This window comes from Seriola aureovittata, chromosome 18 (assembly GCF_021018895.1).
Source record: "Seriola aureovittata isolate HTS-2021-v1 ecotype China chromosome 18, ASM2101889v1, whole genome shotgun sequence".
Classification (NCBI taxonomy): domain Eukaryota; kingdom Metazoa; phylum Chordata; class Actinopteri; order Carangiformes; family Carangidae; genus Seriola; species Seriola aureovittata.
In genome coordinates this window covers 16,532,662-16,557,478 of record NC_079381.1, presented here as the reverse complement: position 1 = coordinate 16,557,478, position 24,817 = coordinate 16,532,662, and the positions used below count along the sequence as shown (strand labels likewise).

The 24,817-nt window shown below is 40.2% G+C and overlaps 1 protein-coding gene across 2 annotated transcripts in view; it reads left to right on the top strand.

Moving 5' to 3' along the window:
* Positions 1–18,995, top strand: part of dym (dymeclin) — a 53,621-nt gene extending 34,626 nt beyond the window's left edge. For both annotated transcript variants that reach the window (XM_056403402.1, XM_056403401.1), the window contains exons 15-17: positions 5,893–6,075; positions 8,502–8,615; positions 16,142–18,995. In XM_056403402.1, the coding sequence (XP_056259377.1) occupies positions 5,893–6,075; positions 8,502–8,615; positions 16,142–16,291 (447 nt within the window). In that variant the 3' untranslated portion in view covers positions 16,292–18,995. The remainder of the gene's footprint in view (positions 1–5,892; positions 6,076–8,501; positions 8,616–16,141) is intronic.
* Positions 18,996–24,817: the final 5,822 nt, after the last annotated feature.

Below are 24,817 nucleotides of genomic sequence, written 5' to 3'. Positions count from 1 at the left end.
TTTTTTCCTGCCAGGCTAATCTCATTAAGCTGGGTGCAGAGCTAGAGAACAAACACACTAGGCATCCCTCACTCCTACTCTGCCTTCCTCTCCTTCTTTTGTCTCCTCTTCATCACGTTCACTTTCTCCATCAACTCCCCCCTACTCTCTTCTTCCGTGCTTCCATTTTTGTTCCTGTCCTCCTTCCTCTACGTCCTCTTCCTCCTACTCAGTTGTCTCCCATATCTGTCCCCGCTTCCTTTCTAATTATGGCCTGCCACAGCAGAGGAGAATAGAGCAGGTCTAGCTAGGCAGTGGATTTGAGCCCAGAGAGCCACCTCTGCTTCCAGACGCACAATCAATCCTCATTATCGCCGGCTCTCTTGCCTTCCACTTGCCTCTTCATGTCTGCCTGTTAAAGCTCCACACACCTTTATCCGCCAGCTTGTGGAAATCAATGCAGTGCATTATTGTATCTCTGTGGCAGGCCTGGTTCTTGGTCAACATACAACAGAATACAGTTATTTACAATCATCCTTGGTTGGTTGTGTGTGTGTGTGTGTGTGTGTGTGTGTGTGTGTGTGTGTGTGTGTGTGTGTGTGTGTGTGTGTGTGTGTGTGTGTGTGTGTGTGTGTGTGTGTGTGTGTGTGTGTGTGTGTGTGTGTGTGTGTGTGTTCCCATGCATGAGATTCTGCATATGCTTTTGCGTGGCTACAGCACACAAAAAAAGGCCACACAGCAAGCATAGTTATTTATAAGATAAGCACTTGTTTCTGAAGCAGGGCACAGACGATGGAATATAAAATGCTACCACGTGCAGTTCTGTTACAGATGGTTCGCCCAGATTGGAGGTAGAGTCTCAGCTTGCCATTGCAGTCTCACCAGGCTGCTGTTTTGAATCTGGTGTTAGCTGGTATTAGCAAATTCTTGTTTCAAAACAGGACATCGTCAGAACAATCATTTTTGTCATGGAGAACATAGAAACTTATATTATCTCCTGTGAACGTTATTTTATGTTTGTTTTCCTATGGTAACATGAGGCTAAACAGATTTTTCTGGATGTTCTTTATTTCACTTTTTGCGGTTTGAAATGTGGCTCACGGTGCAAAGGAAGCAAGCTTTTTTTTTTTTTTCTAAATCATAAATCTACTGATTTACACATCCACACATTAAAGATTAAACTGGCTTGCTCAGCATGTTATTCTAATGTATTTTACAGGACTTACAATACTTCCAGGGAATACACTTTCCTCATTTCAAGCCTGAGATGAAGCAGGATGTAACCCCAGAGGAAGTTGCTGATGAGTACTGTCTAAGGCGAGGCTTCCTGTAAAGCAAAGATAATGATTAAAGCTTTGGGACCAACTGGCTGAACTGGTCAATTAAAAGTCCAACAGTTGTTAGAATGATGCAGATGTGCACTTACAGTGTTTTGATTCCAGCTTCTATCTTGTTAATGTCACTGTCCTTGACTGGTATTCAGTGCCTTTCTGAGCTGTTGTCACTGCATATTCAATAGTCAAAGTTTGCATTTTTGTAGTAGTAGTAGCTGAAGTGTGGTGGTCTGTATGAACCAGTTGATGCAGACACACACTGCAGGCAGCTATGCAGAGTATCTTTGTAGACTAAATCTTTCAATATATTTCTCTTACAAATTCCATTTAGCAGCTTCAGTTTCGGTGTCCTGGTATTGAGCATGGCTTACTGGGACACAGCTATAATTAATGTTATTAGTAACACCTGTGCTTTTCCTGCTATGACTAGTCAAAATGAAAAAGGCCTGTGGATGATGAATACAAACATGTCAGTCCATTCATTCTCGTGAAAGCACTCACTACGTTTGCCAGAACAATGTTAAGAGAATAAGTGACAGAGTGCATCTGCAAGGTATTCTGATGTCCATAAGTGGTTCAGTAACTTGCATGTGGGTTTGTTTTTTCAGTATGTACACAAAAATGGAAATTTAGAAACAGTACAGCCATTATTTGAAGTTTGTTTTTCAACTATTGAACCTGTCGCTTATATCGAACATATATTGGTCTCAGATCATTAAAAAAAAAAAAAAAAAAAACTTAAAGGATTCTTAACAAAATCGTTTCTGTCTTGTTAATGTAAAAAAAAAAAAAGAAAGAAAGAAAGAGAGAATATTGTTATCACCTCAAAAATAGTATGAGTCGGGCTATACTCTGCACATACCATACTACTGGATTAATTCCATTATGACTCCATTGCCTTAAGCTAAGTTGCTTTGAATGTTGTTGACTCGAGCCTACATCCTTTTGTCTCCGTTTCTTCTTAGCTGTTGACCGGTAAGTCTTTTGGCTCCTTTCAGCCCAACATAGATACACTTTTTATAGACATCTTAGGGTTAATGAGCTTTCAAGCGGTACACTTTTCCAAATGATCTTGCATTAAATTGGACAGGAAGGTAGTCATAAAATTGTTTCGCTTTTGGCAAATGAACACGAAAACGCTGAAAACCATGACATTGTGCCTCAAGCCCATTTTACTGGCAGTGCTTGTTTTCGTTGAGACAAAGCATTGTTTTGTATTTTTAGATTGGTTTGGAAACTGACTGCATCATCTATTGATCTTATCTATAATACCATCAGTGCATGATAGATTTTGCAGAGCTCTGCCCACAGTTGTCACACCATAGGAAATCAGACATCATCTCTTGAGCTGTATTCGCCAATTCATTGCCGCCTGTTTTTTATCTCTTTAAAGATTATTCATTTTCCCACCGTCACTCTGCGGTTTCCTTTTTGTGCTAGCACTAAACATGTTATCTTGTCATGGTGGCTGGCGTCTGTCTGTCTGTCTATCTGGCCGTCTGTCTCGACCCACTGTTGTAAACAACGTAACTATAGAACAATGCAGGATAGAATATCTGTTCCTTCACTGCAGGTTTCCCATGTAGAGCTGATGGGCTGATTCATTTTTGCAATACCTTGCTGCTTAGATTTCCATATTGATGACAAGAGTGATTTTCTTGGAAATACAAAAACTCTTAGTAATTTAGGGCTGAAAGTGGTATTACAACTGGTGGTACAAAGATTAATGGTGTCCTAGTACCAACAAGCTGACAGCATCTAGAAAAATGAAGATTTTAAGTTTTACAGATGTAGGATTTATCGACTGGCTGTTGTATTTTATTACTTTAGATTGTACATGTGTACTTAACAGACAGATAACTTAGAAGAGAACGTTCATCTGTCTAGCACTCTTCACAGGTCCACTTGGGTCACAGTAACCAAGACCCGAGTCATGCCTGATTTTCAATAAGTCTATTACCCAAGTGGATCCAAGGAGACTAACTATCAGCTGTGATGGTTCAACAGAAGTGTCACAAGAGAAAAATGTGTTTTCTGAGACAAGATAGTTAGTGTGAGCTGTGGAATGCAGAGAAAAATTACATTTTTTACAACTCTTTTTGACCGTAGGGTGCTTCTTAAGTAGGGGAAGATCATGCTGCTGACGGTGCCCATGTATTTTTCGGCTTGACTGCCTTGGATCAAGTCTTAATTGTCCTCATGTCTTTTCAGACCAGGTCTGACAGTCCTCTGGTCCCCTTGGGATTGGGTCTTCTTTAATTAAAATTTCATTTTTGCACATCCACAGGTCCGTGAAGACCTCCACACCTGACAACATTAGTCACACCGAGGTGAATAACAGGAAGGGTTATTGAATGGAGTGAGAGTGGTTTACTCATCTCTTGACTGACTAAAACTACCACTACTACATGCATTAAGAATGGGCAGCATGGTTGGGTGGACACCACATACAGACCCACACACAAAATCCCAAAGTAGAGCAGGGGTAGCCAACACGGTGCCCACGAGCACCTGGTCGCCCACAGTGAGGCAATGAGTCACCCGCAGGGAACGTTGTAATAATAGCATAAGACACCAGTAGAGCTCGGTCTAAGAATAGCCTAAATTTTCTCCCTTTTTTTTTTTTTTTAACACTTGCATGAATGTAAAAAATAACCAGTTTAACATTGTGTATAACATTTTAAAAACATCACTGGTTTATTTACAATATATAACTTTGACCCAACTGGGGTCAAAATTTGGTTTGTCAGATCCCCTCTTCTCACTCATGCGTGATCTCAGCTAGCTAGCGTAGCTACAGTGATGAACATACTAGGCCATTAACGGTTTACGCTGTAAACAATGGCAGAAAAGCAGAAGAAAACATACCACTTTCACAAGCAGTAGGAGGAAGAGTTTTTCTTCACAACAGTGAAAGAAAAGAATGTATGTCACATGTGTGGGGCAACTGTGGCAACAGCAAAGCAGCACGTCTAGAGGCACATCAGTACATATGACATGACCCTCAATGCTAGCTACCCACCAGGTGGCTCATTATGGGTAGAAAACGCCTGTGAATTAAAGACAAACAGCCATCTTTTTGCTGTTTCATGATTTCTCCATGAAAGAGGAACTCCTGACACTACTGCCCCTTCATATAACAACAAGGGGGGTTGATATCCACAACACCGTGAAAGGGTATTTCGTGGAGAAAAAGGTACTGTTAGAGAAGCTGCTGTCTGTGATGACCGGTTGTTACACAGGCTCGTCGTGTAACGCAAAGGCGACCCAGATTTCCCCAAATTTTCACAGAACCACTGCATCGTTCGCCAGCAGGCGTTATCTGCAAAAGAGATGACCTTCGATAACATAATGACTCTAGTCAGTGAAGATAGAAACGGCATCCACTCCAAAGCTAAACAACACAGGTCATTCAAGGTCTTGTTGGAGGAGCTGTCAGCTGAATTTAGTGACCTGTTACTACACACTGAAATCCAACGGCTCAGCAGGGGAAGGGCTTTGCAGCTTTTTTTTAATATCACTTTTGGGTGAAATCAAAGAGTTCATGGAATCCAGAGGGGAAGACACCTCGCTGTTTCAGGACACTGAGTGGATACTAGATATTGCATTTCTAGCAGACATCACTGGGAGACTGAAACATTTGAACTGTGAACTGCGAGGCAAATTTAAGAGTCTCACACATGATCAGAGCTGCAAATGCATTTAAAGCCAAGATGAACATTTTCTGTGCGTTTACAAAGAAAGAAATTGCAGCACTTTCCCTCTTTGCAGTCAGTGCTGAATGACAATGCCTCTGCGTCTAGGGCATTGTACAGGTCTGCAGAAAAGTACTCTCAACTCATAAATAGACTTGGGCAAGAGTTAGAAGACAGGTTCTGTGACTTTGATAAGCTGGAGCCATATCTGTCATTCATTTCAAATCCTTTCATGCAAGTAGACATGACGTGCATTGCTGAGCGACTTAGTTCAACTTCAGCTTGGATGCTGGTGAGTTAGAGATGAAAATTCTTATGTTGAAAAAGTTACTTTCACCTTAAACTTACCTTTCAGATGTAAGCTTGATGTCTCATAACTAAGACATACTCAGGCTGCCTTTTACACGTTTGTAATGTGTCATGTTCTCTGCTTGATATCTGTATTTATGAACCTTTCTGCTTTGTTTTTTTTGATTTGTGACAAGCCCTCTTTGTGTAAAAGAACTGTGTAAATAACTCATCATGTCACCTCAACCTCCTGAGTCTCATTCTCCATCCATCCCACACATCTCTCCTTCATACTGTCACTTGTCACTTCAGTTGTCTTTGCCCCAAGAGGAAACAAACTGTGACATGTCCCGATCTGTGACTTACAAGGTCACCTCTCTGTCCCTCACAAAGACCTTGGCTGACAACTTAGTAACACTGTTTATTCCTCCTTCCCTCCTTTCATCATTCTCTCTCTCTCCTCCTCCCATCTCTTCCACCTCTCTGTTACCCCCTGCTGATCAGTCTATCAGGAGGCAATTATTTTAAAACACCATTAAAAGTGAAACCAGTGTAGTGGGAAACCAATTAACCTTTACATCCTCCCTCTCCCCCAGGCCCAGGACCTGAATGTGATTGAAGAGGTCATCCGCATGATGCTGGAAATCATCAACTCTTGCCTGTGCAACTCTCTACACCACAACCCCAACTTGGTGTATGCGCTGCTCTACAAGAGGGAGCTCTTTGAGCAGTTCAGGATGCACCCATCCTTCCAGGACATCATGCAGAACCTGGACACGGTCAGTCCTCTTCTTTCTGTGGTAGTTACGCAAATAGCAGAAGTAATATGAGGGAAGCTTTGGCCTGGGAGAGCTTTACCTCGTGGTGCTGGCTGATTTGTGGTAATTACTCCATAGATCAAGGTTATACAGGTTTTCCCTGAATGTCCTCTTCATCTGCAGGGAAAGTTTCAAAAAGCCAGAAACCCCTGGAACACATGCGAACTGCATCATTAACATAGTGTGCCGTTGGACTGTATGGCATGCTGAGCTCTGTGAGCTTAAGTACTATTGATGAATTAATCAACCCCCTTGTGTCAAGAGGCTCTGTGTCAAATATTCATTGAGAGTGTTTGGTGTACGGGGGAGGAAGGGACAGAGCGAGAGAAAGCTGTCCTTCATCGCTGTATTAGTCATGTAGAGGGGGAAAGCGAGCTTTGGTGTGTACGTGTGAGGGATGGGGGTTGCTGCATACACTGCCAGGGGTTTTGCTGTTATCCATAAGTATGAGGGAAGCATGCTAGCTAGAATCTCTCAGTTAAGTCAGTCTCCCTAAGGCTATTCTCCGAAGCCTTACCCGTGCTTGCAAATCCATGTGTGTGAGCATGAGATTCAAGATGAGGGGCTGCTTTTTTGCTCCTCTAAATTAACCCCATATGGGAGGCCTTCAGAGTTAATGAAGAGATTAGTATTAGATAGATGTAGACACACGCACACAGTGTGCTTGTGGGCTATGGTGTGTTTGAATTCTCTTAAGCAACCACGGAGCATGAGCAGAGAAAACATTGCCTGTAGATGCATTTTTCACTGTTGGTTTGACAAAGAAGAGCATTAAAAAGAATCAGTAATACCTAGAGTTTTTTAATGATCAAATATCAAACAATTCTCCAGGGAAGAACCTAGCACAGCAGTGGAAATGCAAAATACAGTTTCCTTGATCTCTTGTTTGGCTTAAACCCAGAAGGCCTCAAATAATTTGAGCTCCACTGAAGTGCTTATTTTAAGTGGGAAGAAACACGCTCAAACCCTATGGTGAATTTGTAATCTGAAATACTGCATGTCTTTACTGACTATGTAGCCTACAGGCATACTGTATTAGCCAAGCCTGTGTTCGTAGCATTTTGAGTTTGTACAGCATGTTTCCACTCTCTAAAAGCAGAGTTCATAAAGTTGTATCCATTTCGTCAACTTTTATCCGCTTAGTTACGAATATTCTCAATCAGTATTGTGATATAATTGCCATTTAAATTACAATATACATAATTCTGTATTCTTGCATACTATAGTTACATTTCTTGAGCAGCGGGCTACTGCTAGGAAACATGACAACCATTGGATGCATCTTGTTGGCTCTTGATGCAAGTAATTAAAATGCCGACTCCAACTCAAACCGATCAAAACAAGCTAGCTGCATAGATTTAACAGCAATTTATGTGACTCTTGATGTTGTTAACAGGGTTTAACATCAACAGCACTGTTGTTATTTTGAGATTGAAACCCTCTATATGTAGCATGATGCCACTTTGTTCTAACTCAGATTTTCATATTGCACCCAGTGTCATCATATAGGGTGTGGCTGCTGCAATATCAGTGTGACAGCTCCAAACAGTAGGATTAGACGAGTCAAAGAGCTTCATGACAGAACTGGGAGTGGAGTGTTAAACCTCAGTGAGATCAAGATGACATGAGATCCTGTGTATTTAGAAACAGGAACAGGATTTATTGGTGAAAGATTTAGCTTAGAGACCAAACAATACTGAATTTTTGAGAACAATACTGATATTGATACTTCAGAGCAGTAACAATACAACAATATGATAACAATATATTGCTGATATTCTTTTCTTTCTTTTTTTTAAACCTAAACACGACTACTTCTTTGATACACCAATAAAACCGAATTTTAAATGAAATTCATCTAAATACTACACATAAAAACTATATTAAATTTGAATCGTGAGAAATTTAAGTCAAATAAGCATTTGAGTCCTACCAAAACACGTTGACTGCAGTTTACTGTTCTTCAATTTCTTTTTTACATATGCCAACACGCACTAATACAGATATATCTTTAAACTTTATAACCCAGTGTTAGTTGGTTTTATCAGTTGTTCAAAAAACAAAGAGTATGACGAGTTGTGGTTTTAATTTGCATCTATGTCCGGGGCTGTTTCGTCACCGGCAGGAGTGACTTGCTTGAGGTATTAATTGACATTAATTCGGGAAGTTTAGAGATGCTGATAGGTGTATTATCTACAGACGGACTAGGACTAGTTGTTTCCCCCAGTTTCTTTATGCTAAGCTAACCAGCTTCCGGCTGTAGCTTCATATTTAGTGCACGTGAATTTCCCAAAATGAATTATCATCATCTCCATCAGACCAAATGTATTTTTGGTAAAGTTGGGTTCTGTGTTATGATTGGCTGTTTCCTCTTGTGTGACCATTAGGTGATTGGCTTCTTCAGTCAGCGGCTGGAGCAGGCTGGAAGTGACCTGTCAGTTGAGAGGGTTCAGGAGGTCATCATGAAAGGAGCCCAGGCCCTGCCCAATGACAGACTGAAGGTAAATCTTACACACACACACACACACACATCAGGAGGACAATTGGGATCGCAGTGCACGGAGATGAGGAATAATGAAAAATAGCTGGCTGAGGAAAAAAGAAGTGGGACATATTGGACATCAAGATTCATGTGTAGAATTGAACAATGTGTTGTTAAGGGCTGCGAGCTATGGTGGATTGGTGCTGGGGAGGTGAAGAAAAACGAATTAGTTTGTCTGGACAGGTGAGAGAGCGGGAGAGGTATGGCTCAGGGATATGGACTGAGGCGGGGGAAAGATGGAAAGAGCCATTGGGACGTGAGACAAAAGGCCAAACCCCAATTCTCATTAGCATTAATGCCCATCTTCATTCCATCTTTGCTAGCTTGCTACATGCGAACATGTAATGACATTTCAAGGAGATGGGATGGGGGGCTATGGGGCACTTTGTCATGGGCACATAAGATTGGGAGGAGGGTGGTGGGGGGAAATAAATCTGCCACCGCGCCTCGTTACCCAACACTCCCAGCACTCCTGGCGGGTTCGCTAACCCCCGCCCCTCCCAGTGCTCCTCCATTAATCAGTGAGGAAATATGTAACCGGCGGTCTCCCCACTCCACTCCACACCCGCACAGAAGCTCTTAATTGCATGTTTTATCATGTGTTTCATGTTCTATACTTGGCGGCTGGCTGCAAGGCATTTGTCTCGCTAGCCAGTGTGGAAGAGGGATGGTGCGTGGCCACGAGTCCATGTGCTCTGTCTGTCTCGCTCTCAGTCAGCACCTCGGAGCGCTAATGTAGCGATCGACCGTAGAGCTGTAGAATTACACATGGAGCCATGTGGATAACCCTGCCATGTCCTTCAGCGAGGTTGCTGTACCTGTAGCACACACTCGCGCACTCAGCTGTGGCTGGAATATGTGCATATGTGTTTGTCATCCTCTCCGTGTGTGTGTGTGCGCGCTCGTTTGCAGATGACCATTTTAATTTGTGTGTGAGCGTTGGTGTGTTCAGATGTGTAACTGTGTGTGCAGCCATGTGTGCCAGTCTTTGTTTCTGTGCAGAAGTGTTGTTGAGTCTCGCATTGACTCTCCAACATCTGAGTGCTTTCCAGCTCCACAGGGTGCCGTGAAGCGAAGAGAATATCTGGGCAATGTCTCCTCTGGGAGAAGTCCCCGCCGCTTGATGGTACCATCGCTCAAACAAACAGCTGTCCCTCTACCTCTCGCTTCTCTTCATCTTATGAGCTCATTCTGCTATTCAGCCTCCAACGCGAAAATCCGTAGGTTGGATTAATGTTGTGTGGACTCATTGATAAGTTGTTAATTACTCAGTAAAAGCTCTTAGAAGGAGTATTGGTGTCTCGGTCAGTTGTGCGTGCACAGTGTGGGCTGAAAAGAAAGAGACATAAGGATGTTTTGATCCTCTCTAAAAAAAAAAACACAAGTCGAGTCCGAGCATGTAATTCAACTTCATTTTTCATTCATTGGTGAAGTCACTGTATCCTGTGGTAATATTCACATTTAATAGTAGTACTATGTATGTCAATGGATGCCATTTTCCTACCAACTACCTGAAAGTGGACACAATTCATTTTCTCATGTAAAACTGCATTTTTATATTGATCCGCCTTAGTGTGGACACGCACCTTAGTGTCTGGAAATCTGTTTGATGAGCGGAGGTGACAGTTGTAAAGTAAATAATTTTGTTTATATTTTACTGACAAAACACAACTATGCCGTTTTAGGGGAGGGAGAATTGTAGACACAAGACTACAGAAAGCCTGTCTACTTAAAGGACCTAAAAGCAGTTACACAAAGACGTAGACATGTAAATTAGGTTCCAACTGACAGAAAGGGTTAAAAGAAGGTGGTAAATACCCCAGGGACGATCCTCAGTGCCTCGCCACTCAACCGTCTCTCTCTCATTCTTTGTGTATGTGTGTGTGTGTGTTGTTTCAGGGTGTGTGAGGCTAAGAGGCTCTCATGGGCAGTGCCTGTGGAATGTGTTGTTTAGCCTGACCAGCTGAAATCTGCCTTATTGAGCAGCGATAGCCTACAGACTCTCTGGCTCCTCAGGACAGGACGGAGGGGGGTGATTGGGTGGGGGTGGGGCTTACCAGCTGTTACTCAGTACCTGGGCCTTGATCTTAAGTCTGATGGCTGGTCAGTACTACTTTCCCACACGTCTCTCACTCTGAAGCCTCTCTCAGACAAATGGAGTAACTTATGAAAATCCTGTTTGAGATTGTGCCGTGTAACACAACCTGTCTTACCGAATGATCTTTAGTCCTGGATTCAATAAACATCTGACAACAACTCAAATTTGGGGTGAACAAGGCTTGTGCAATAAAACCAGAGTGTGAAAATAAATTATTTTAAGATTATTGTAACCATGTAGTAGAAATTAGTGATACCTTTTAGCTAGTTAACCTTAAATTTTGCTCCTATCAATCTTCAATACCTAAATATTATTTCACCATGTTGCTTTAACATTTAATAAATTGACCAAATAAATCAGTGAATATATTGCAACTATTTTCATTCAAAACATGATACATTGTTTTTTCTATATAATGTCTACAACCACTAGTAGCTCTATGAGGCTACACTGTATGCACATGCTGCTGAGGCTGATGGGAATGTCATTAGTTTTGCAGGTATGTCTGTCATAATCCCCAGTACTGGACTAATTACAATTTTGACCTGATCATGGAGATGATGAAAAGTTATTTTACCAAAGGTGTTATAATTCACCTTGAGGGGAACGTGCATGTGAGCACCAAATTTCATAGCAATCTATCCAAAAGTTGTTGAGATATGTCACTCAAAACCACAAGTGTGAACTTCATGGTGGCACCAGAGGAAAAGTCAAGAGATCAGCAAAGTCATTCAGATTTTTCATGTGGGAGCTACGTATGAATGTCTGTACAAAGTTTTGTGCCAATCCATCATAAGATGTTGATGTATTTTATTAGATAAAGTAAAAAATTTTAGCTCATGGTGACAATAGAGGAAAGGTCAGTGGATAGCCAAAGTCATTAGGATTGAGCCTCTGGGGGTCATTAACGTCTGCATGAAATTTGAAAGCAATCCATCCAATAGTTGCACTAATAAAGAGTATGGATAGGAAGTGAAGACGGTGAACTTCAACCAAACTATCTGAAAATATTGGGCCTGATGGATACTTACACAGGATATTTTGTGTCCACATCACTGTGAACATGGCCTGAAATCACCAGTGGTTATTATTGAAGTGAATGACTAATTGCAAGCCATTTTTTTACAGTGATACACAATAAAATTCCAGTATTTGAACATTTACTACAAGTTTTTATCAAAGAGTAATTTGTTGCACTTATGACTCCTATAACCTTCCACTGCTTGTGTACCTGCATCTAAGCGTGTGTGTGTGTGTGTGTGTGTGTGTGTGTGTGTGTGTATTTGTGTGTATGTATTGAGTTCATATTTGCTCCCTAGCCGCATTCTTCTCTGTCTGGCTGAGCTTTGACAGCACAGCAGCGTGCAGAGGAGGGAAGGGAACACAGAGTCCTGAGTGAAGATATGAGACCAGCCAGTCAGTCTGTGTTCAGGGGCGAGGGCCTGACCCGCCAAGACCCATAACTAACTGATATGAGCCTGGGCCAATTGGGCCCAGACAGCTGCCAGACTGAGAACAAAACAGAGGAGGGGAGGAGGCAACAGAGTGCCAGAGGAAAGAGAGGAAGCCGCAGTATGGACAGAATAAGGGACAGGGATAATATTAGGGTGTTAGATGCTCCGATTTTTCCAAGAAAGCACTGGAGCCTGAAGGGGACGCTTTTGCTGTGAGCCGTACTATATGTAGTGATATCCAAGACTTCCCAAAGCACCAGATCCCCTGGCGACCCTTGTTCAATATAAAAGTAAGAGGAAACATGGTGGCCATTGTGATTCAGGGATCATTTTTCTTTTTTCTCATTATGTGTTCAATATCTAGTGAAAGTGGTCGAAGGTGCACAGGGGACTTTATATTCCTGCTGTTTAGGTTCATAATTTCTCCTCCAGTAGGCACTTGAGGTCTTGAAAAACACTCATTTGGATAAAAGATGTTTGTTTTAGCAGCTCTAGCTGCATCATTTTCACTTACTTTTCAGTCTCTTGGCAAGTTGTGAGATTATATAGTGCCTGCTTTACTGATATAAGACCACACTAACAACCTTTATCATTAAAGGGGTAGTTACATTTTTGGGGGAATACTCTTGTTCGCTGTCTTGCAGAGAATTAGATGAGAAGATCAATACCACTCTCATATCTGTACATACATTCCTGAATTTCCGCTAGGGGATAAATAAAGTATCTATCCATCTATCTTATATATTAGGTATGAAGCTTGAGGTGATGGTTAGCTTAGCTTATTTTAGCTTAGCTTGAGGGCAGGAAATGTCTGCAAGTCTGTACAAAAAAGAAGTGTAAAACTGAATCTAGGAGCCAAGAAATCGACCCTCACAAAAACCATCATAAAAACCACAAATTGTCATTTTTATACTTTGGTTTTGTACAGATGAAACAAACAAGATGATAATTTGTTAATTAGTAGCTTTATAGGTGCTGGTTGGTACATTTTTTTTTTAACCTTTGGACAGAGCCAGTCTAGCTGTCGTACATATGTAGTTTCTTTATCTCCCATCAATAGCCTTTCCATGACACAATAAACCAGAGGCCTAAGAAAGGAACATACTTGATCTTAGTGGAAAATGTTGAATTATGTAAAGGGTTGAAAGGAATTCTATGCAGTCATTTTTGATGTTAGGCCAATCATACCTTCATTTACAAAGGCACAAAGCATTCAAATATATGCAGCAGTGGCTGAGAAGAGACCATTTGCGTGCTTTAAGAGCTCTGATTTGTCTCACCGGTTCCTGTAAACTGTGAGTGCGTTCAGAGGTCGCGATGAAGTGCTCCTCATATTCACAATCCAGTCATGGTTTGAAAGAGCTGCAATATTGTTCTTTTAATGTCCTGCCTCTTAGGAAACTTGTTATGTGCAACACTTCCACAGTGGCTTTTGTCGCCTATAAATGTGTTCTTATGAAAACGATAACTTCAAAACATTACATGACACATACTGCTTACACCACCAACTTCCTGATGATTAGTTTTTGGAGCACTGTTACATTAATGAGGGGGGAATTTGACTTTGCCTTAAGATGGAGATGTGTTGCAAAGTATGTTGACATTGCAGTATTTGCTGATTAATGCTTTAATTATCTTAATTACCTAATTAGCATAACTGGTTATGTTTCATATATCATGGTGATTATGGCAGGACATTAATCAGCTCAACTGCCTTCTGTTTTGTTTTGTTTTGTTTAGTTTTGTGCTAGAAAATCAATTTCCATCTTAAAATGAAAGACTAAAAACTATGCTAAGAAGTGAAAGTGAGTCAGGCTTGAGTAACTGTCACCATCAGTGTCATATGAACATTTGATGAGTTGGTAAGCTTGTCCACGAGACAGTCACCTACACACAAATACCAGCCAGATAATAGAGTTCCTGTATTGTGTCTAGCTGTCACAATGGCAGTGGTGTGTGTGGTCTAGCCTCAGTAGCCTGGCATATGGCCTGTGACCCCGTAGCCCCTCTGTCTGTGTCATTATGATACCGATAGTGTGGCTGTGAATAGAGCCAGCCAGGAGTCAATAGACAGGACTCGGACCATCACATAAAGGCCCTCAGCGTCTGTCTTTCACCGCAGACTGATTACTGGCTGCCTGTGTGCATATACATGCATGTGTAGACAGGAGGATATAATGAGGTACCGTTGTATTATTGATGCTCTTCTTCTGCTACCTACCTGCTGTTAGGTGGTCTGGCAGAAGCCTGGTTTAGGCTGGGTGGTGGGCTTGTGTATGCTTCAGGCAAATTGGGAAAAAGACTTGGGGATTGTGTCAAAATGAGTGATTAATCAACTAGTTGATCACCAGGAAATGAACAATTATGATAATCATGTTTTAGTTGCTCTTCAAGAATCTCTGATTATGGTTTCTCAAAATGTGAGGATCCAGCTTTTCTCTTTTGCATCATTGTAAATTGAAAATTCTTGGGTTTAGGGTTGTTGGTAGAACAAAACCAGACAAGTCTGACGAGACTGTCTGAAATTACACAACATTTTCCACTATGTTCTGACATTTTATATACAAAATAATTTAATCAAGAAAATCATCTTTAGATCGAATCATCATGAAAATAATCATTCGTTTCAAACATTGCACTTGCAATGCAGACATTAATTCATTGCTAAATTTTCAAGTTAAAATTAAATGTGCTGAAACAAATGTCAATAAAATTTACTTGTAGCTGTTTTCCTCTCTGTATATGTAACAGGATTATTTTTGAGCTCTTAAAATTAATTCATTTTATGTGCAGGATTTTGTTTAGGTTTTTGCTAATCCTGGATTTTTTATCTTTTTTTCCCAAATTCCTCTTTTGGTTTATTTATTTCCGTTTATTTTACAGTGATAATGAGGGCCAGGCATAAAAACATAGCAAAAGTGATGTGCTTTAAAACTAAATTTTGTTAGTGTGGATGTAGCGTCAGCACTTATAAACAGTAAGGTCAGAATGGCTGACAGACTGCTCTGTAAAACAACACTCCTACATTAGCCAGCCCATTAAAAGGTCAGTGTTTGGACCACAGAGTGATACCTGTCCTGCAGGCAGCTGTAACCAAATTTACCTCACAGACAGATGGAATTACATCTGCCGGCAAAATACTGTACCTGATGAAAAGTGATTACTGAGAGGCCTAAGCAAGTTAACCTACCTGTGTAGCCGCACCTCCATCCATCTAAGACAGACGTCATTTCACTGGTCATGGCACTTTACAAGTATCAAATGTGGTTGGAGGCAATTTCTCAGTGGTGTTGGTGTCACATGCCGTTATAGGACCAATAATACTTTGGGGGAAAAACTTTGCTCTCTCATTAACTTCAGGGGCCTTTTTCCACAGCACCATGAAGCGTCATCAGGCATTATACTGTGTTGCCAAATCAAATATGTGCAAGTATGTGAATGGGCTAACTTTACCGTTTACTTGGCGATCGTTGCAGCAGATGATAAAATGATTTGTTAAACCTCATTGTATTACAAACTGCTCTGAAGTGTTAAGTCATCTGACAAGCCCTCAAACTATGGATGGACAACATCTGAAGCAACTCATACTCACTTACCCAGCTGTTTTTTAATCACTGCTATTTGCCTTTCATTTAGACATTTGTGGCTAAAATGCATCGTCAATCAACATCGCTTTCAAGTGCACCCCACTAAATATCAGGGTGCGTTTTGACTGCTATCTACAACACTGAAATGCAACACAGAAAAGGGCACGGTTCATTAATAATATGTTGTTCTTACTATGACTCATCAAAATGTCTGCTGTGAAAAAGGTCAGTGTGTTCACATAGCAAATATCAGCATGTAGGTTTAACATTGTGACGGCATCATTTTTGAATTTGAACATTTGTCTTTTCCTAACAACTTTCTCTGTTTTTCTTTTTGTGTGAACAGAAGTTTCCGGAGCTCAAATTTAAGTACGTGGAGGAAGACCAGCCGGAGGATTTCTTCATCCCCTACGTCTGGTCCCTGGTGTTTAACTCTGGAGTCGGCCTCAACTGGAGCCCACATGGCATCGAGCTGTTCAGCATGGACTCTGGCTGAAACACCTTCTGCAGCTGACTGTGTGTGTCTCCATCTCCGTTCAGTAAAGGAAAAAAAAAAAAAAAAGAAGACTGACAGCATGTGTGTGAGTGTATGAGTGTGTGTTTGGGTGGGTGTGTGTGCATTACCCTTTATAAGTATGTGCACGCTGCTTTGAAAGTGCCTCGACCTTGTACAGAAAGGTGTTTCTTTCTTTCTTTTTCTGCAGCACCACCTCTTTTTTCCCCTCATATCCTAATAATTCCTCTGCTTCTACACTGTGAAGCTTCATCTGCACTGGTTAACAGTTCACACGGTAGCGCCCACTCATGTACAGTCAGTCCTGTAGTGAATACCTATTTAACATTTGAGCAGCTTCACCCGGTTCCATAGCACATGCCGAGTCACATCTCTTCTGTAAAACCTTCTGTTGTTTTGAGGAGCTCAGGACACTGGCGGTGGGTAATCCCACATTTTTTTTCTTACTTACAAAGAAAAGGTCAATTAAAACATATGCACCTAAGTTACACTGCTCTGGTGAACATTCATCTACTGCTGCACTGAATGCTAAGAAGTAGTACAGACTTAATATTCAAGACAGGCAATGTGTCTTCGAAGACACAGCACTCATTTTATTAAATATCCTCTAAAATACAGAATTTTAAGTATGATTATCGCATAAATTAGTGTTTTATTTTAACCATGCACAGTTCTCCGAATACAGTGGGTTTGTATAAAAGATTTGTGTTTGTGAAATTAAGTTCAAAACTGGTCGGAGAAAGAGAACTGATGTCCAGCAGAAGGTCTTATGTAGTGTTGCAACATGCAGGATTTTCAGATTTGAGCCCACCACTGTGGCCACCTCCAATACCCTCACACTGAATTGCAGTTTAATTAATGCCTAATTTCAGTCCCTGGATAATATTAGCAATCCACGTCACTCTGATTCATGTGATTTCATTGTTGCTCCAAGCCCATTTATCTGACTTTACCCTGTCTTTGTCGTTTTCATTTTTTTTCCTGACGGTAACCTAAGGCAAGTGCTCAAACTGGGGCAAGTCATTAAACCCTTCTGTCCTATTGTGCATAATTACAGTTGTCACTTTATTTGCATGTTTAACTAGAGACTTTGTATGAAATTATTTATTTTCATGTATATTGTTTTTTTTATATATTCAGCCCCTCAAAATATAAACTGTAGTAGTACTGAAATGACTACTACTCTGAAAGCGAAACGGTGGTACTATACTTTGATTCTTCCCAGGTGGGAAACTGGCTTTATATTATTACATATTATATGACAACAGCTGTCATTTTGTGGCGAATATTACTTTGAACATAGGAGTTTAAATAAAAATAATAATTCAAAGCAACCAAAGTGTCACATGGTTATTAAGCAAAGTGAAACACCAACATTCAGGCAGAATGTAGACTTAAAAGTGGAGTATATTGGATTTGTCATCTTTTTAGGTTTATACGAATTGTTGCATTAACTCGTGGATTATGTCAGGCAGGCAACACAGGAGCTGTCAGTGAATGGAAATATTACAGCACTGACAGCTCAGGTTAGTGCAAAAGAAAAAGAAACAGCCATGAAAAACAGCTATCCTAGCTTGTTCCAAAGAAATCTGCCCACCAACAACTCTAAAGCTCTGAATTACACTTTACATCTCACTTGATTAATCCGCACAAAAACTCAAGTTTAAAAACAACAATTTGTGGTTTTACAGAGTGTTCACAGAACACGGCCAAGAAATCGCCCAACTACATAACGCACTATAAAATGACACAGTTTTTGCACTTGCTTCTTTATTCTTTTTTTTTTTTGTACAGATTAAATGTGTTCTGTGGAGTTTTCTCGTAAACAAACAAAAGTGATGTTTACATAATTACTCACCAAAACGCATCATGTGCATTCTTCAGGTCTAACAAATTTGTCAAGTGCATTTCCTGCCTCATAAAACATTTGCAAAGCTTATGTTTTCTAACATTTAAAATCCTGTATTGTTTACATCCATGTCTTCTAGCTTTAAGACTTTTTCTTCACAGCCTTTGTTGATGCATGATATAATGTGTATTCATTACTGGGCTTTAGAGGTGCTGGTAAGTGTATTTTGCCTTTTGGATAGACCCGGGCTACCTGTTTCCCCGTGTTACCGCTGTTTATGCTAAGCTAAGCTACCCGGCTACTAGCTTTAGCTTAATATCGAGTGGTATGAATCTTCTCGTCTCACTCTCTTCAAGAAATCAAGAAGTCAAAGAAGCATATTTCCCAAAGTGTCAAACTATTCCTTTAAAGCAAAGCAATATCTTTTATGGGCTCTTCTCACACTGCATAAGTTTGATTTGAAAAGTTTTTAGAGGTCTGAAGAAGTGGAACTCCTCACTGTTAAATTATAATATATGTTTTTTCTTCTATCGTACCTCATTAATCATCTCAAGACCAGTCAGATTTATCTTGCAAACCCAAGACTTTATTTTACTTTTTTAGGTTAAGTTAAAAAAATTAAATGGGTTTCTATTGGCAGAGAGAGATCTGTCAACTTTATTGAGACAACAGTTTGTACATACAATAGCTGAGAATTTTTTCTTTTTAGACATCATCAGTGCTTTCAACCATGTGTGTGTACCTCTGTACAGCAAACACCACAAAAGAAAAATCGGCCCAACTGTCCAAACTGTTGATATCTGCATCACAGAATATTAATAAACTTTAGCACTGAAAGTATCTCATGTCTTATTGTTGCCTGTTGTGGTCATAGCTGCAGAGGCAGCAGTAACAGAGGCATGAAACCACTTAGGAGGGAGGGGGGGGGTTTACAGCACAATGGCACCCACTGTGTCGCTGGAGCTCCCACTTCCCGGGAGAATTTCATGCCTTTCGTCTCTATTGTATTGATTTTCATGCCTGAAATTCTCTTATTCTCAAGGACAATATAATGGATGCAATTTGATGTAAAGAATGGCCCATTTTCAACATGAGGTCGTTGGTAGGTTACAGTGAGTCTTCACGCTCGAGGAGACTGAGGCGCTCTGTCTCTCTGCACCGACTCTCACCTGCTTGCAGCTCTATTATAGCAGTGCCAGATGGTTGAGCGGAGGTTTTCACAAAGTGACATGGCCCTCCTTGTTCCTTCATGGTGCGGGATCACCTTACCATGGGCTCTCGTTTCAGGTGACAGCAGGAAGATGGATGAAGCAGGGGATTCTGGGATGGGTAGTTTATTTATTTTATTTAGAGGCTGGTACGTTTTCCTCAAGGTCTAGGTGAGATTGCATTGCAGCATGACTCCAGACGCAGAGGTCACACCCAGATCAGTGTCTATTGAGTGTTGTAGAAAGTAGGGCGCTGGAGACCAGTTTGCTGAAGTGGCTCTGTACTAAGTACTGGTTGCCCCTAGTGACACCAAACTCATTAATATGACAGATCACTACAGTAACGATGGAAGGTCATTAGGCTCAGTGGTTTTAGGATGAGGTCACAGCAAGGGGGAAGCTAGCTCACAGCATGAAAACAGAACTGAGAGTAAGATATAAATATAAAAATAAACTGTCAGACAAAACAGATAACGCTCAGTCTCACTGTCATTCCTTCCTACAAATCTCCAGTGGAATGAAAACAGTCTTTCAATGAGCTGATCCATCAATGGAAAAACAGAACCAAATTTTCACACTGACGGATATAAAAGAAGAGACAGACAGACTTATCATGATCTTGATGTCTGCAAGAAAGCCTGTGTTCAGCAGTCACAGGTCACTGGAAGTGAACAATCTCTGGCCAAATCACCTTAGGAAATATTTTTGCCTTGCTCAAATTCTTTCTAGGTCATCAGTTGTTGACCTTTTTACATTGACGCATCACAAGATCGAAGCTGTGCAAGACGAGAAATAAAGAAACAGAGAAAATGTAAGCTCTAGGGATGGCAAGGTTTGTCTGTTGGTCCACCACTTTGGTCCAGACTGAAATGTCTCAACAACTATTGGATAGATTGAATTTTGCCGTTTATGGTCCCCATAAGATGAATCCTGATAATTTTGGTGATCCCCCTTTTCCTCTTATGCGATCAGCAGGATACAGTTCTTGGCTTTAAGTGAAAATTGGATGGATTGCCATGAAACTTTGGTCCCCCGTTGGAGACAGTTCTTGGAGAATAAAAGAATAAAGTTTGATGCTGAACTCGCAACGTTTCCTCTAGACTGGTAAGTAAACAGCTGTTAATGCTAACGCTGGCTATATAGCAATAGGAAAACTTAGAAATAGCTCCTTTAAACAGTAATGGGGCTGTTTAATATGTTTTTTGTTCAAAGTTAACATTTTTGTCCAAATTTGAACTAAGAAGAAAGCTCGTAGCTTGTTAAAGTGTATCCTCTGGAGAGCATGAATGTGCTTATTACATTTCAAAGCCCAGTGCATTGTGATGCTTTTTGTCTCACCGTTAGGTTTGAGATATCTTTTTCTGGACCAAAGTGTTGGATGGACAAAGAGACTGACTGACATTGCTATCACCATTTGGCCTTGGCTCTCTTGTATGTAGTCCACTTACACGTATGCAGATCTTCAAAATTGTTTCACTCTAATGGCCTATAAAGGGAAATGGGTCACTGAGTCCTCCAGCTACTTCGATAAAATGTCACAAATTGAATCCCTGCACAAAACCAGGCTAAAGAAACGTGAATGTAAAATGACCTTCTCTGTACCCTCCACTGGGGAAAGTTTTATCAAACAACAGCTTTTAGACATGAATCCCACACTGAAAAGGTTTCTTTTCACCAAAACCTCTTAAATAAGAGAAAACACATTCAAAATATGATGACCCGGTAAAGAAATGATCTTGCAGAGAGGAAGATATGAATTAAAAGTCTTGGTATATTCATGACTGTTTCAACCAGCCACTTCCCAGTATGTTATAATTACTTGTGATGGTTGGCTACCTATTAATTTTTAACTACTATGTAAATGTATGATGGGGGTACATAGGGATATAAAACATCCATTGATGCATCACAATACACCAGTTTCAATTTGATCCATTTGAAAAGTTCGGATAGATTGAAGTAATTAATATTGTATTAAGGTGTTTCTTTTTATTTACTGGCTACTGTGTGCGGGCTGGGGATATGTTTCTATTCCAGCTTCCATCTCTCATACAACATAATGAACTGTTGTCAGTTGATGCTGAAGTTTGAACTGTTCCCTGTAAGGTTTGTAGTATGAAAATTTGTAAATCATAATGACTTGTTTGAAAGAGGCTGAACTGGTGAAAGAATCAAAATTAATAAAAATTGCTGTTGGATTAAATTGTTTCACCAGAGTGTTTGAAGCTCCAAAAAGGAAACAGCAAACATGTCTACTGGAGAGTTACAGTGTTTATTACTTGTTTGACTTTGTGATTCATTGTGTCTCCATAATAAAAGAAGTTATAATTCACCCTCTGAGCAGCGCTACATCTTCATGGCAGACTGGAGGCTACAGTTTTTCGCTATCGAAAAGTGACTACATGGACCTGGGCTAGCTGGTTAGCATGCTAACTTCAGTAGAAGAAAAGAAGTGATACAAGAATTAGCATCGCAGTTGCCTTCCACCTCTGGAGACAGCTCTTGGAGAGTGAAAGACTGAAGTCTGATGCTGAACTTGCAACATTTCTTCTAGACCGGTAAGTAAACAGCTGTTAATGCTAACTTTGGCTGTGTCGCAATAACAAAACTTTGTGTAACATGAGCACAAGCAGAGAAGAGTCATAAAGTCACAAAGGTTACTGTCTGATGTCAGTTCCACAGCAGTATCTATCTACTGTTTGCAACATAAGGTATAAGCTACCGGTCATACAGCTAAACCCTTTATGTACTGAACTAAGCACGGGTGAGGTTTTTTTTTTTTTATGAACTAAACTCTTTATTTGTAAGAGGATAAATGTGCCATTACTTCTTTCAGTGCCTTGCGGTGCCTCTCCACAAGCCCTTGTCACAGGCCATCTATGAGCTGCGAGCGGTTCAGTGAGAGTGATGTTGCCCTCTCATGTTGTTTCATTTGAAAAGTTTTTTCGAGGCCTGCAGAGGGTTTCTTCACAATGAAGGAAGGGAGACTGGGGAAAAGTGAATTTGCATAGCAGAAACATTTTTTTCTTTTACATTATTAATCATCTCAGATCTATTTTTGCAAACCCTTTGGGAGGGAACTGCCTTAGGACACAGACCTTTGCATTCCTTCATTTGATTTCATATGACAGTATGTTGCTAATTTGCTTCATGTTTCCGGTCATATTGGAAGATAAGGGCATACTTGAATTGTATTTACAGGTAACACTTGATAACACATGTAATAGATTTATTATTCAATTTGCCAATGCTGTGTATTTCTATGAATCATGTAGAGATTGTGACTGTACATGTTTTTAAGGCTGTCAGCGTTTAAATAACACTTAACAACAGGACCTGCTGGCGTGTAGGCTTATTTGACTGAATGTTTGGGGTTTATTTGCATCCAGCACCTTCTAGAATTACTTTTTGATCGTGTGTTTTGCTCTTTTTTGATTAATAATTCATAAGCGGTATTAGCTGCTCAGCAAGTGTACATTTTAAATTTAGCATGTCACAAAATCACTGAGATCCTATGAGATGTGGCCTTGCTTTTAAATGGAAATGTTTTTATAGTCTGGGGATATTACTATATATTTCATTTTGATACCACATTTTATTGCTTTTTTTAAGATGAAACAGTCGAATGGTGAACTGGTCAACGGACAGAAAAGTAAATGGCAAATATTCCTTAGTTCCAGCAGCTCACTTGGGGGTATTTGTTGCTTTTATTGTCTTATGTGATAATAAACTGGATATTTTTGAGTTTGAAGTGTACGTCAGGCAAAAAGCCACATTGTTGGGCTTTTTACTATTTTCTGGGATTTCAGAGATTTTACAGTCCAAACAATTGATGATGAAAGTAATTGTTAGCCCTACTGCTTTTCTGGAGCTTCTCTGTTCTACCTTACAGTATTGTTTAACTTTGTGAACTCACAAAATGAGCTTTTAGACCTTTGTGGGCTTCATCCCCAGCTGCCAGTGGCAGCTTTTTGCTGTCAGGTCAGATTATATTATACTCACTTTCACCTTCAGGGGAAACTATCAAGACAAATCTTGACTAAATATTCTGACTCGGGAATAAAACTCATTAATTTCCTTTTTAGAAAGAATAGAGAAAAGTGAAAGTGAAAACCTCTGACCTCTAGTCATAATTCACTGAAAGGCCAGCCGGCTAAAACGAGTGTGAGACAGGTAAATCCACGGCTAATATTGTAAGGCTTCTCACTTTCCCCCCCAGGAATTTTTATATTTTAATTATGCAGTGACATTTACCAGTGTGGGTGTTTTTGCTCTTTCCTGACAAGCTATCAGATGTGCAAGTGGTGAAAAAAGTCTCCTATCTTTTTAATTAAAGTTTTCTTATTTTTATTGTTCTTATCTTAGCAATGACAAGCTCCCTGTGTGCCATCTTCACCCTGTTCTGAGCACTGTGGTTCAAATAGAATAAGCCTCTTTAATTGCATATGCATGGCCCCTTGTCTGGAAGCAGTCACTGTGTCAATAAATTATAGTAAAGGCCAGGACTGCTATCTAGAATATTAATCATCCGTCTTTATCTATAATGCTGTTTTACCCCATTGCACGCCCACTGTTGAATCAGCTGTGTGGACCACATGACAGACTAAAGTGAGGATTTCTCACTCAGTGTTATAGAACTTAAGTGTATCAAACCTTGTGGGATTATTTATTTTTAATGGGAAAAAAATGTGTGGAAAGAAAGTCCTGGTAATACACAATATAAGCAGATACTAAGGCTACAGTTTGTAGTCTATGAAAATAAATGAATTATAATTTTGATATAGATCGTGATATAGTACATTTTCTGGAAAGATAAATGGTGAAACAGTGAATGGATCAAATAACCAGGTAGGAATTACATTTGTTTTGCAAATCCAGCAAACAAAACAATATCTGACAAATCAAGGTACTACATCACATCAATGCAAAAATGCCAAAAAGCCAATTAAGCCAATTGTCCATAATGTCCTAAAGCTAGATATATCAAAGGTAGAGATACCTCGATATAAACTCAGACAAAATCTCTAACCATTGACTAATTTATATTATCCTAAGGGATGTAATGTCATATCACCCAGCTGGGACTATATACAAAAATTATTTGTAGGGCGGGGGGGGAGACTATTTTAATTTTTCTTTTGGATGAAGGTAGGGTAGTCTGACTGTTTTGGGAGAGTGGGGGAGTGTATTTTATTTGTTCATTTCGTCCCACCATATGCAGAGGACAACAGTTCTGTCTCTATGCCAGTGTTTTATTAATACATACATTTGTGACATTAGAAGTTCGATTAAGACATTGCAGTTTAAACTGGGGCATATAATTAAACAAGATATAAAAATAGAAGTGTTACTTGCTGGATAGAGGGTGTTGCAGCTTTTCTCAAAGTCAAGAGGTGGGTTGAAAGAAAACATTAATAACCATGCTGAGGACTTTCCTGTTTTACAGAGTAG